Genomic DNA, 14,825 nt, shown 5'->3' on the forward strand with positions numbered 1-14,825 from the left:
CAATGATTCTTTACTTAAGCCCAAACTTGCTTTTGTCTGTTGTGGGTAAACAGGTTCAGGCTTAGGCCTTGGGCTTCAGAGAACTGGTTGGGATATGGGCACTGGTGGTAATGCAGGTCCAGTGCACCCGTACTGCATCACAAATAGCCAGTCACATGGAGCTCACCCTTGAGTCCATCGTTGTCCTGTCCACAGCAGCCTCAGGTGTGGTAAAAACAAGAAAGAGGGATCAGTAGAGATAGCCTTCTGAGAAAGGCTCCAAGGACCTGTGTAGATGGTATTAGTAGGTATTATTGGTTAATCTTTCCCTGCTAGGGTCACAGCTTGATGCCAAGCAACTGCTGACTTTATGAAACCTGGAGTGTGAGTGTGTGGAGCTAGGTCAGGTAACTTAATGGGTTTTAGCCTATTTTCTAGCTGTGCTTTGAAGGTAAAGTTCAGCTGTCAGCAGAGTGGCTCAGAATGGGGGCTAAATGATTAGCATGAAGATGCAAGTAAAACTTGAACTATAATATAGTACAGTATTCAGCTTTTATATTATACAAGGAAGAAAGCCAATGTTCTGTTTAAAACACATAAACCACAAAATATCTGCACCACAACCTTTGCCCCCACCCCAAACCCACCTGTATGTGGACTGTAAAGGAAAATTACTCCTAAGTGTTTCTTAGCACAGATACTATTTGATGGATTTGTACTTATTTTATTATTCTTATCCCTCACAGAATAAGCTCATACTAAATGAAAGATTTATTCAATGATTTCTGTTTCGTTCAATTTTTATAGATAATTAGGTTTTTAAAATGTCTTCCTCTTCAAATCACCCCCTCTTTTTTTTATAGCTACGTGGTAACCAGTTTTGGCTTGCTGCTCCCCGTATTACTGCCACGACTCTATCCTCCTCTATTTATGTTGTATGCCTTAGACAACGAGCGTGAGGAAGATATTTATTGGGAATGTGTTTTACGTCTGAACAAACAAACTGACATGGCTCTTCTAAGTTTTCTTGGAGTGCAAGTGTGAGTATGCGTTAACAATAAAACAGAACTTAGAAGATTATGGCATGTAATTAGATAAAGCAACTGAAAAAACCCCTTTTGTCTAAAGTGCTGCTCTTTGATTAAAATGCGTCTAAACATATCTTCAAGCTAGTTAGTATGGTTGGGAGAGTGAATCCAAAACTTCCCCCTTCCAAAAAGGGGAGGGTGGGGGGAAGATTGGCATTGCTGCAAAATCAAATTGAGGCATTTCAAATTAGGCTGTTTTACAACTATTTGTGCTAGATGTAGTTGATCCTGTAGAAAGAGCTGTTGTATCTCATAGAAGAACATACTGACTTAATTTTCATAAGGTGAAAAATGCTTTAAGACTATGCTTTCTCAATAGACTATGTTGGGTTTCTTGCAGGAAATTTTGGCCAGGAACTGTATCCATCCTTGGAGAGAGTAGAAAGGTATGTTCATTGGGCCTTGACTTACAGTATACTTTGCCCAGTGCTTCTTTCAGGAAGCTGAGATCATGAAGAAGTGGTCAAAGAATTTTTGACCAGGCTTGTTGCTTAAGAGATGCTATGCTATCTTGTTTCCTTAAAATTTGTCTGCTACTTAAGAGCTGCATTAGTGATTTCTTACAATAGCTGTCAGTCCAGTTTTGTCCCTTACTGTCTTACTCTGTAATGAATTCTAATTCAGGAAGGCATTTGCTTGGTCTCCAGTTATGAAAGTGTGAGAATAAAAGTCTACCAAGGAAATTTTCTACTTGATTAAGAGAGTTATATCATTGTATACTTTCTGATTAGGAGAAGAATTGTATAGTTTTTATTCTTAATCATTATCTTGCTGAAAGTGGCTGAACACTGGTCTTAGATGGTAATAATATAGTAACTCAATCTCTGTGCTCCAGTAAGAGTGGTTTAATAATCATAACTTTGAACAATTTGAATGTTTACAGTATACTTTAAATCATGTCTGTTTATGAATCTGTATACTTTTGAAATTTTCTATTTCTTACAGTCATTTAGATACTCTTGCCTTCAAATCACCTCTTCCCTGTTTATAACTTGTGCAAAGTCTGTAATAATCAGAAGCATGGCTTTCATCATGGTAGTTGCTGCATACGGATGAGCTGAGATTCCCTGATAGAGATTGAGTGTTACAAGTTTGTAATAATAATCAAAGCTGCTGCTGAACCCCACCCCTGAAGCCAGGGATTTCCAGAAGACAAGTCCCCTTTTTTCCAAATCATGAAGTTGAAGATTCACATGATCCACATCATGCAAACCTCCACTCAGACTTCAAATGTTAAAAAATCCAGCAATAACATGTTTCTTGAGTTACTTCAGCTCTTCTGTATTTTTTAGGTACTGGGCAAAATTCTTACCAGCTGTCTGAATCCTTCACAGTTCTGACTTGTTTTTTGGTTTATAGAGTAGAGCCCCTCCACTGTGAAGTACTATGTGGCATGTGTCTTCTCTGAATTATGCAGTATATGATGCTCTCTGCAGACATTTACCTTATTTGCTGGGTCATTCCTTCAATTAACCAGGATGTTTTTAGCCAAGACATCATGTTTATCTGCTTCTCTCCTTTGTCCAGTTTCCTTATTTCTGTGAATTTCTCTGTCTTTTTGTATCCATCCATTCTCTACCTGCTCCATTCAGAAAGACTTAGGCTCAGTTGCATATTAAGAGCTAACATTTGTATTTGTTCTTGTCTGTTTGCTCCAAACCTGAGTCTCTGATTATTGACTGCTATGTTTTTTCTAGATTTCAACTGTTCCAGTCTTATGGTTCCCTCTTGATTGTTAACCATTGAGATTTAATGATTCTCAGTCTTACTTGACCTGAAAGATAGCCAAAACCGTCACTGATTTTTGTAACATACCAAGGAATTCAGTACAGGCTCTTCTGAATTTTAAATGAAACTCACACAAATTATAAGTAGGTAGATTTCCTGGATGACTTTAGCATCCAGGCACATTCCCCTTTCCTTTGCACTGGAAAACTGAAAAAAATGTCTTTTATGCCAGTGTTACATGATATGCTGCTTTTCTTCTGCTGAATAGTGGGGTTATTAAACCTGCATGATAAATCTTCTCATGATTACACAGGTATCATCAAATACAAAAGATGCCTGCTTTGCCTCTGCAGTTGAATGTTTACAGCAAATCAGGTAATGCTTTGAAATTTGTCTTTTTTTAATGTTTTTACTGTTCCTGCTATAGTAGTATCTAGTTTACTTGACTGTGATTCTTTACCTGTCACCTTTTCTTTCTTCACCTTTGTAAGAGAGGGCATCAAGAGTTTTCAGACTTCCTACTAAAAATGTTAGCGAATTCTCCCAATGAGGAATGAAGTATAGCCTCATAAATGTGACTGAGAGATGTGTCCATAGGGGACACTATTTAGAATCAAAAGCATTAGGATGTCTAATCAAATATATGTGTGAACTTCTAAACAGTTATGGCAAAGTGGCCTGTGTATGGAGAGCGTTCCTGTGTCTGTGAGCTGACATAAGGAATTCTGCTGTAAGAATATAAGTAGAAATTAAAAGGGTTTTAGAAAGAGATTTTTCCCTCTTTACCACTATGTTAAAATGTCTTAAAACTGTGAAGACAGTCTCACTTGCAGTAGTGTGCCTTGATCCAGTAATTATAGCCTAGCGTACTACACAGCCTTGGCAGCCATGGCTTTGGTGGTGTGAATGATCTGGCTTATCTTCTTGGGCATGTGGGCATAGAAATTGTCTTCCTAATTTAGATGCAGATATGTAACTTCTTATTGTTACCCTGTTTTGCTCTTGCTCTCCGAACAGTACCACTTTTACCCCAGCTGACAAGTTGAAGGTGATCCAGCAGACTTTTGAAGAGATCTCTCAGAATGTACTTGAGACTCTTCAGGAAGATTTTCTGTGGTCCATGGATGACCTATTTCCTGTTTTTCTCTATGTGGTGCTACGAGCCAGGTAGGCGCTAAGAATAGCATAAGTCATAAGCTGAGCATAGGCAGTATGAGTACTTTTACCTGTGTTAAACACTCCTGCTTGTCATTATAGGACTGCTTGCTAGCTTTTTGTAGCTTAATACATTTTCCATTTTGGCTGTTTGCTTTGGCCTGAGAAAATATTGAACAGTTAACTGTGAAATGGCTGTGACCTCAGAATGAGGTTAGGGAAAAGCATGGGTTTTTGCACAACACCATGTACAAAAATAAAAAACATTACAATAGTATCTTTCATTCACCTATTTTCTTTCTCACTCCTCCATGTGACAGGATAAGGAATTTGGGGTCTGAGGTGCACTTAATCGAAGACCTGATGGATCCTTATCTGCAGCATGGGGAGCAAGGAATCATGTTCACTACCTTGAAGGTATGAAAATTTATTCAGTGTTATTAAAAGCATTCTTTGGAAATTAATCAGCTTTGAGCAATGATGATCAGCTTAGGGCAATTGTATGAACATTAGTTTGTAACTTCTTTGACATTTTTATTGAAGTTTTTAGCTAGGATGAGCAAGGAAACTTAACTTAGAGTTTAGGATAACCTAATAATAGCAGGTACTGCTAATAAAATGGTGCAATGTGCAAATGTACTTTTATTCAAATGTAATATTGGTTGCTGTTGATTGTTCTGAATGCTCACCTGTAGCTTGTCGTTCCCCTGCAACATAACAAACGTCATTGCCTTTATAAAAGTTGGAATGAAGTGCTGCTTTGGAGATTAGCCATTCCAATAATGCTTAAGTCTAACATTACATCAAGATGCTTAAGGAATTCAATTATTAAAAAAAAAAATCTTCTTATTGTGTCACTCTCCACATTCTATTTAGTATTCTCTTTTAAAGTGTGGAAAAAGGGAAAGAATCTGTTTTGATTAATATCCTATTGTACACTAGGACCTCCATAATGGAAATAGGTTGTTTTGGTACCTCAGAATTGTACAAACAAGTGGGTCTTGTGACAGTTCAGCTGTGTGGAGCTTTTTTGTGGGGTTGTTTTGGAGGGAGGCTGTTAACCTGAAACTTAAAAATCTTAAGCTGAGCTGCTAGGTGAACATGATTGTATTTTCTGTCTGTGCAAACTGGAAATAGTTGGGTGCAGAGGTTTTTTCATATCTGTTATTTTTTTAGTGCTGCAAAAAGGGAAGGTTTGAGTTGGTTAAAATTTATCAAAGCATCTATGTACTAGAAGCAGAATCTTTATTTTCCATGAGTGCAAGTGTTGTCTGTGACATTTATATTAAGTTTCTGGTCATGGCTGACCCAATGCATATTTGAACCAGCATTAAGGAGTGAATAGCTATCAAGCAGCAGGTCAGGGCATTTATCCAGATGATCGAAACCTTTGCTTTTCAGTCTGAGTGCTTTTGAAATGCTTAATCCCTGCATCCTTGTCCTGTAAGAAAATATTTTCTTTTTTGGTCCTTCTGTCAAAGGGCAAAGAAAGACTTGTGAGCAAGAGAGTGTACTTTATCTTGGCAAAGCTGGGAGCTGTGGAAGTATTGAGTCCCAAATCACGCTATCCTGCTTCATTAAGAGTTGGACGTAATTTGTAACTTAAAATCTCCTGTTGTTCTTTTTGCTAGTTTACATATCAGAAGATTCTCATGTGTCATCATTGTATCATCACTGCTTGTAGAAAGCCTAGTCCTCTGTTTTCTTGGATAGAAAAAACAAATCAAGCTTTTTGTGTACGATGCTTTATCAGCTTGCTAAGAACTGGTATGTATGCTAAACTGAACTTTGTTTTAATTCAGGCATGTTACTACCAGATTCAACATGAAAAGCTTACCTAGACCATCATTTACGACCTGACTCTGTGGGATAATCTACTCGGTGGAACTTCACTAATACCCACTTTCTTCCCTGAAAAGGCACTTAGAAAATACTTTGTTAGAGTTCTGTTGTTACAGATGAAAATACTCAGTTTTTTCTTCTGAACTTTCAGTTTTAAGATTGGAAAACTGCAGCCAGAGGCTATCTATGAAGTGGTGATGCAGCTAGAGACTTGGTTTGTCAAGTACTTGCCAAGAAGAAGTAATTTCCTATTCTAATAAAGATTGCTTACTCCTTTTCAATTAACAATGCTGCAAAAAGGCATGGCATCTACATAGAGTACATGTGAAAGTCTGGACCGCATGGCTTCTAAAGCAGTGGGTTTGTTTTTATTATTCCTGGTTTGTCATCAGATATGTTTAAAGAGAATGAATTGCACCACAGAACCATTCGGTCTTCCTGAATTAAGCTATTATGTTTGTTTATTTTAAAAATAGAAATATGTTAGTATTTATAATGGGTAACTTATAGTGTGTTTGGCTGTAAAGGTTTTGAGGCATCTGTGTTGAACAGAATTGCTGAATGCAGTATTAACGTGCTGTTGTGGAAATAATCACACTGTTGTGGACTTCCCTATTTACTAGAATTATAAGACATTCACCACTCTTTCAGTTTATGAAATAAATAAAAGGCACTGACCACTTCAAATTTTGGCACTGAATTAAATACCGGGAATCTGTAGTGTTCGGTTGCATTACCTTGAGGTCTGAGGACAAACACTTTCTCTGGAAGCCCATGTGATAGGAGAATGGACACATGCCTTTGAACAAGCTGACAATGGATTAGGTTTGAGACTTTTGCCTGTTAACTTACGTGTCAGAGTGAAGAAAGCTAACCTTGTTGCATTTTTGAACATGTAGAGAACAGGTAACTTCCCTGGGGAATTTGTGTGTGTGTGTTCTTCTGTGGTTTATGGTTAACTTTATTTATACCAATAACACTTGTGGATAATTTGGGTATTGTAGGTGCTGTTCTTTACCATGACTGACTCAAAAAAGGGGGAGGGAGGAACAGATTATAGAATGTTATAATGGTTTAAGTTATGTCAAACTACCATAGATAATGCTAATCATATTTTTGAAATAGTAATCATGGCTTGTGTATTGGCACCTAAATGGAAAAAAAAATATGTCAAAATACTGTTTTGAACAGTGACTGTAATGTAGCAATTTTCATAATAAAGTAAAAAAATTGGTCTTTCTGAAGTTATTTTTAGTTTTGTCAGAGAAGGGGAAAGAGTAATTCTTGCAAGATGTTTAAAATTATTGTTATACTTGTTATACTCGTGACAGACTATAGAGATAGTAGAAAATAGAGATAACAGACTTCATGTTTGCAAACAATTTTTTGTTAGCTTAATCTTATTTTTAAATTATACTGAATAACTTGAGAAGAGATAAGCAATAATATACATTAATGGGGGGGGAAGACTATAATGAAGTATATGGCAGGAATTTGAACACTTAATCTTTTGTGCTAGATGCGATCTTTCCATGCAATCATCTCTTAGAACTCAGTGTACAAAAAATATTTAACTGAAATCTGTAGGAGCAGAACTGCTCTTTGAAGAGGAGCTATGCTGAACAGCTGAGTAAATTAATGACAATAATTTTCATCTGCAAAGGTCTGAATTCAGGATTTATTTCACCTTTTGTAGGGGTGTAATCATTAAAAACAGGTTTGATTCCCTCCCCCCACTCCCGTAACAGTTCAGGGTCAGTGTTTGTTGTTTTCAGATGTTTTGGAAGAAAGGAACAATTTTAATCTTCAGCTTTGACATGCAAAAAGCTTTGTTTCATATGACTTTACTCCCACAGTGATTCTGTCCCTTAAACTGAGAATGTCACTAGAGATGGGAAGTTTTTCTATAACCTTTCTGCCTTTCAAGAAGAGGGTGTATCTACCAAATATGTAGTAACTTCAAATGCTTAACTGCATTCACTGTGAGTGATGCAAAGTTGAGAACTAAAAAACAAAGAATACATCTGCCTTGACATACATATATATATATGTACACACACACACCCCCTCTTATCAAAAGTAGTGATATCACAGATGAATTTAGCTTGCTGATTAATGGAAGCAGACAGGCTGGGCTGGATGATTTTTCGGTCTTTCTGATATATAGCTATTAGCTGAAGAGAATCCTAGGATTAAATGTGCTTCTGACACAGATTCCACTTTACAGCCTACGTGAGCTGTGATGCATTAGGAAATCAGCACAGACCAGCTTTGATTTGTGTATTTCTGTAGCTAACAAAGAAATGAGTTAACCTGTAGGACTTCTCTGTCTGGGTTTCTTCATGGTAATTACTTTTTTTTTCTCATTTTTCCTGAAATTGAGAGCCAGCTATTTCTTGTGCTGCAGCAGAAATCCTATAACCAGCAACAGATGATCAATGTTGTAGTATTCTAGATTCTCATTGTAATTGCAGGCATGGTAGCAGAAGACAGAGCCTAAGAGATGAGCGCCCTATGGACAAGGAAAGTTGCTGAGAATAAGAAACTACTTAAGTGAGAGACAACTTAAAGTAGCTTTTTATGCAAGTAAAGGGTTAAGGGGATTTGTTCTCTTCTCCCTGGTAATGAGTAGTTCTAAGGTTAGGTTTCTACGGATTAGAAAGGAGAGGATGTCCATAGATTAGCTCGGGCAGTGAGGTTATTTGCTCTACTAACATACAGCAAATACTCTTTCCCTCTGGAAATTCTGCATGAGCTGACCGTGGTGTATTCTGCAGTGTTTGCAGGTAAGAAAATACGCGCTGGACTGAAACCATTGTACTGCACAGATGCACTTCCCCATGCAATTGTGAAATTAGTTTCTTCTCATAGCTACAGCAAAGCTAATTAACCTTATGATATCTGTTTAATTCTCATTAACTGACTATTAGACATATGTATGAATGGTACTATACATCATTGAATTATTTTGCTGAAAGTAAGTTCACTTCCTTAACTGTACTTGTTGTTAGAAGCAATTTAGGGAACTACCTGTTCTGGTATGGTGAGAGATAATGTAGAGGGAAGGTATGTGACTGGTACGGGACAGTAAAACAAATCCTTTCTCTGAACTACCTAGCCATGTACTTCTAAGTTGATTTAGTATCAATGTGTTGATGTTAGGTGGTTGTTGTTTGGATTGTTTTGGTTTTTTTAGTAATCCCAAGCTGATGGCAGCAAACAGCTGGAAGTAAAGCCGGCTGCCTCACGTGACTACAGTACACTGCACCCACATATTCTTCTCTGAACATGCTGCTCTTTTAGGAGTGACACTTTAGTGGCATTTACCCCCATGTAAACAAGATACACCACCACTGGAGCTGTAAGCTTTTGCTTTAGAGGGAGGCAGAATGAATTGTCACTGAATGCATCTGATCACAAAGAGTCATAGTGTAATTTGTTCCATCAGCAATCTTACATATGCAGGTGTGAGTATCTAAATCTCACAGAATGCCTTACATGAACATGAAATTTATTCAGTCTTTTTTTAACCTGTACCACCTCAGACTTGCAGTAAGTGGTTCTTGGGTCAAGATAAGGATATGTGGTTTCAAAGGACTGGTCTCAACCTTTGCTCAACATGTGTCAATTTACTCCACTAGTATTTAGGGTTGCTTTTTTAGTTAAAACACTTTAAAATCTCAAAAAGTGTACAAAAAACAAGATTTTTTTTTTTATGCTGACTAGAAAAAGGAGCTGACAGACTTCAGTGATGAGACTAGCCTGATTAAGTTTATTTAATGCAGAACAAAAGTCCTGAATAGGGCATGTCATTTGAGAGGTGCTGAATGTCTTTTATTACTATTTTTTGCCTACTCAGCTTGCAGATTTATAGTGGCTTATTTGCAACAAAAGATTTCTTGGAGTGTTCGCTGCCCTCAAGCTAATTTGCAGTCTTCAATATGCTAGATCATTAATTTTGACAAATTTAAAGATACGAGTAGTTTTCCTTGTTAAAGGTGCTCAATAACCTTGTCAAGCATATTAACTGAAGAAGCTTATAAGAGCAGGGGGTTGATGTTCTGAATGTCAGGCTCTCTGGTGTTGTCCCCTTTAGAGGCTTGACAGCATCCAAAATTGCCCATGTTAAAGACAATTCTGAAAACTGTGTTAAAAGCAGGCCTTGGGTTCCCTTGGAACTCTAGCCTTATATCAATAAGACCTTCTGGTCTGCCTGACAGATAGGGTCAAGGAACTTCACATTCTGCTGCTGAAGGAAGTAAGCCCTGTGGCCCCAATTTGGGATAAATGATATTTGTAGACATGAGGTGACGGACTCCTTTTGACTCTAAATTCTGGCACACTCAGCATGGCTATCTGGTTCTGCCCCTAATAACAGGCAAAGAGAAATGTCTTCTATTAATGAGCATCTGTAATTGCGTGCAATACACGTGAATGGGAAGGACCTTACACTAGCTGAGAGATTAGTCAGGTAAGCCTTTTGGTAAGAACTTCCATCTAATTTATTTAGATTCCCTGGGACGTGGAGACCCTGAGATCTGGCGTAGATATAAGTCTCAGGAAATGAAGGCACGCTAGTAGTTACAAGTTTATTGAACTCTGACCTTTCCCCTGAAGCAAGCAATTTAGCAGGTCTTTTTCTAAAGAACTGCACAGAAGCAAAGTATTCTTCCTCTCTTCTGGTAATGACTTATTCATCATCTGTTGCTACTGACAGCTGCTGAAACCAGGCTTCACAGTTGGAAGCTGCTTTCCTTTTGTTGTGTGAAAGTAGGAAACAGCTGCTACTTTATGAATGAGGTGAGCTGTGTTGTTAAGAACTTGACAGATTTTGATGTTTAAATGCTTCTGCTGTCAGTGTGAGCATAAACTCTGTAGTTTAAAAAGACAACAATGGATGGAAGGCTTACTAACTCCCTGTTTATTATTAACCCTAGCAGCTCTCTGATAGCTATACCCAAGGATTTCACCCAAAAAGGCAAACAATCAGCATTCAGTAGCTTTCCCAGTTTTTCTTGGAAATCCGAGGTCAACCTTCAAGAAAAACAATGTGTCTAAAACTTCTAAACACATCTGTTCTCTATGGAAGCAGTAGTGATACCAGAAGCTACAAGGCTCTGTGGGGAACAAAAGTTAATCTCTCGAGTATTTTAAAGGGGTGACAATACTGGTTAGTATTTTAGCAGAATTGTAAGTATTTTAGCATCTCCAGAAATATTCTTCTTTGTCTCTGCAGGATGATTCTCAGTGGTATATTTAAAAATTAAATAACTCTTCAGTAGAAGATCATAGGATATTCTTTATTTGACAGCAACAGGGTAACTTGCCTGCTTTGGTTTATTTCTTTCCCATTCTGAGTCACTGTGCTGTGCAAGATCTATCCTAGTTAAGAAGAAATAAATATGATCCAGCTCCCAAAGGCTAAAAGGGACCTTGATTAAGGTATTCCTAACACTATACTGGAGAGAGTTGTGGGCTTTTTTTTCTCTCTTCATTTAAACTTCTCTGTTTTGTAATAGTATATAAGCAATGCTAATTGTCAATATGGTGACATGCCGGTTTGGGAGACAACACTGCTTGAACAAAGTAGATCTTAAGATTAATTTCACTACAGTTATCACAAGAGAAAAGATTGTTTTCAGTATACACCTGAGGAGTCTTCTACAAAAAATTGAAAGGTTTTGCTTGTCTATTTTGAGGTTAAGAGGTCTTCTAAACTTTATTTTAACTAGTTAAACCAAAAAGCTTTTGGAAATACTTGTCTTTTCACATGCTTCCCTGTATGTGTTTGCAGGGTCCCACCCTACTTAAAAGGGCATGCAGTCTGATGCTTCGAAACTAAATAGGACAAAACATAGGAAAAGCCAGATCTAGACTTGAAATAACTGGAGTTGTATTCTGGAGAGAGCTGGGCTTTGTTGAATGGGAAGTTACTGTAAGTACAACGTGTTGAGAGGCTTCTGGGTGGCAGAGTATCTTTATGGATAAAAGTTGTATATGCTTGGAGCGAACCAACTGCTATAAAGTCATACATCTGGTAACAGATGCATAGTAATAAGTGAAGCAGATCGCAGCTGACAACCAGAACATGGTTTTAGATGAGAGTTGGCCAAACAAATTCAGCTAGGGTTAGGGGAGTTGTCCCAGAAAGCTCAGCTATATTATAATAGGGTTTTTACTAATTTATTCTTTTTTGACGGGGAAAAAAAGTTGGGTTGGTTTTGGGGTTTTTTTGAGGGATGTATGTGATCAGATTTTTAAATCTGGACTTTCAGTATGTGAAATATAACATACAGATCAGGAGTTGGCTCCCTTATAGTGCATCTGAAATGTTTGGATGTGCTGTTTTCTTTTGTCTTCAAACATCCTTTACCACAAAAGTGTAATCAGGATTTTGAATTGGGAGTATGCTGTTGGATGTCTGTGGGGACTATGTAAAGCAAAGTAAACAGCCATTGTACATGGGAACCAACAGATGTCAGCAGGGTCTGTCTTTAGTTCTTGAAAAATCTGAAAAAAATATAGTTATAAAAGCTAGAGAAGTTTTAGAATTAATAATAATAATAGGAAATGGGGCTTCTGAAATGTAGTTTATGGGATAAGCTGTCAGAAGACGTTTCCTTTTAGGACATAACTTGCAGATTGAGTACCATCTCTTTGTAAATGCTTCTGCAACTGAATCTGGAGCTATAGACTATTTCCAAAAAGAGGAGGGGGGACAGAGATCAACCAAGCTGAGGGTTACTTGTGTTTTCATATTGCTGTTCTTCAGTGAAAACCAGGAGCGCCACTGTCCTGAATGTACTTTGCAACATAGGGATTCCTCTTTCCATGTCTATACCATCCCACAGTAAAGATTTCTGTCCTACTCCTAATGTCTTCAGTAATTAAGAAACAGGTATTCATGACTAGATTTATATGACCTGCTTTGTTAAATCCATCATTAGGCAGATCAACTAAGCTTAACACAGGGGAAGGCAAACTCTTAAAGGAACAGAACTCAGACTATTGAAAAAAAAAATTACATAATTGGAGCTCAAAACCCAGTTCCCAGTGGATGTGTGGTAGAAGGATTCAGTGTTACATTCATAAAATATGAAAAATGATTATGCAGTATAATCTAACACTGAAATGGAAATGTTGCATTGGGTATTGGAGGAGGATCAGACTATATTTTTGTTAGTCTTTGAAAGAAGAAATCATAATTTTAAAAGCTATCTTTGAATTAGAATTTCAATAAGATGTATCACTGAGTATCCTGTAGAGGTAACTTGAAATTAATTACCAATACTTGGTAATCAAATGTTTGAATTGTAATCTCATAACTTCTGATTTTTTCTCTCCCTTAATTTCCACTGCCTTTTGAAAGCAGTTTCATGATTTAACAGGAGCCAGGAAGGATGTTCTAAAAATAAGTATTAAGTACAGTAAAAGCTACAGTAATGCCTTCTGCTTTTATAAGCAGATCAAGATAGTACTTTTCCTGCTTGTTCTGTGGACAGAAAACTTCAAAGGTACATCTAGAGGAAAATAGCTGCCTTTTTGCTCTACTAATCCAGGAGATAAACTACTATATATTTAACAGAATTTGGTAAGGCGTTCACTGTGCATGCAGTGTCACACTATGGGGCGCTATTGACTGAGGTGCTCAGGTATCTGATGTTACAGGTTTTTTAACTTTTACTTAACTTTTTAACTTAACTGAATAATCTCTTGAGTGACCAGCTTAAATATTTGACTCTTTAAGAGTAATCTTTACAATACTGGTGATCATGATAGTATCTTCAAACTTGCATCGAATGTGATTTGAAGTTAGATCAGCTAGGATGTAATGAAGATTCTGAATTACTTCAGATCTTTCATATAGACATTCCTGATGCTTTGGGGTATAAATGCACCATACAGTGTTCCCTGGGGAATTTCCATACTTGTTTGCAAAGAAGAGTTCTGAGAATTCTCTGAAGCAATTTGTACTGCATTGTTTCCTATTAGCAATAGATTGGAGAGCTTCCTCCATTTTTAGTCTAAGGGAACATTATAGGTCAGTCATAGGTTGTCACAGAAGTTTGAGGGAGGGAAGAAAACTTTACAAGGCTTATTTTTTTTATATGTGAAAAGTTCAGTGGATACATACTAATTAGTGTAAGTGTTGGCTTCCTCTGTTACTTAAAAATTCCTGTTTTAAAATTTAAAGAAAAAATAATAAGGTAGTATATGCTGCTTTTTATAATGAAATATAATAGAGGATGGGTTTTTTGGATTAGCAAATAACTTTCTTGACTCTATCCCTAAAAGTAGCAACCAATTATAAATTGCCTGAGAGAGATGATGATACCAGTAAGGTAAGATGTGGGGTTTTTCATTCGGGTTTTATTGTGTTTTTAATTCACTGCAAGGAAATAGAGGAAAATACAAAATGTTTGTGGATCAAATCTTTCAAAGACCTTAAATTCTAACAGTGATAGAAACAGGGATCCCTTTTGTGCAAAATCATGTCCTTGCTCACTGAAAATTCAGTAGAAATACCATCATCTTTCCATTTTAATATTGTGTCAATAACAAGAGGAATTAAATGTAATATGTTCCTTAATATGATTATTTTCCAAGCTATCTATATGTAAAACAAGCTTTAAAGGTCTTTGAAAAAAATTATAGCTTTCCATGGTAGTGCACTTAAAAAGCTGGGGAACAGAAGATGTACAAAATAGCTTGTTATTTTAGATGGCTTAATGAAGCAAGCTAATTGACAATTCCATGAAGGAAATAAAATTACATACTGCAATTGAGGTTTGTCTGCCTGCATTTTGGATGCTGGCTGGTAACTGAATTTACAGGTGGGACTCGTGTATTTAATTTATGCTTGCAACCTGTGGTGCACTTCAAATATGAATGGTTGCCCCCCTTATTTTAAATTCTGCTTTCTTATCAATCTAAAATACCTGACAGTATTCTCATATGAGTGTACTCTTTTCCCTAGTTCAGCATCTCTCTTTGTGAAACTTGGCGTGAATGCAGTACTCAAAGTGGGTGGAA

The 14,825-nt window shown here is 37.0% G+C and overlaps 1 protein-coding gene across 1 annotated transcript in view; it reads left to right on the top strand.

The window, feature by feature from the left end:
• The window catches only part of ALS2 (alsin Rho guanine nucleotide exchange factor ALS2), a 38,975-nt gene extending 31,962 nt beyond the window's left edge, over positions 1 to 7,013 (top strand). Inside the window, exons 28-33 of the mRNA XM_059820090.1 lie at positions 843 to 1,019; positions 1,408 to 1,453; positions 3,109 to 3,170; positions 3,813 to 3,962; positions 4,271 to 4,367; positions 5,753 to 7,013. Of these exons, the coding sequence (XP_059676073.1) occupies positions 843 to 1,019; positions 1,408 to 1,453; positions 3,109 to 3,170; positions 3,813 to 3,962; positions 4,271 to 4,367; positions 5,753 to 5,791 (571 nt within the window). The 3' untranslated portion in view covers positions 5,792 to 7,013. The remainder of the gene's footprint in view (positions 1 to 842; positions 1,020 to 1,407; positions 1,454 to 3,108; positions 3,171 to 3,812; positions 3,963 to 4,270; positions 4,368 to 5,752) is intronic.
• Positions 7,014 to 14,825: the final 7,812 nt, after the last annotated feature.

This window comes from Gavia stellata, chromosome 8 (genome assembly GCF_030936135.1).
Source record: "Gavia stellata isolate bGavSte3 chromosome 8, bGavSte3.hap2, whole genome shotgun sequence".
NCBI lineage: Eukaryota > Metazoa > Chordata > Aves > Gaviiformes > Gaviidae > Gavia > Gavia stellata.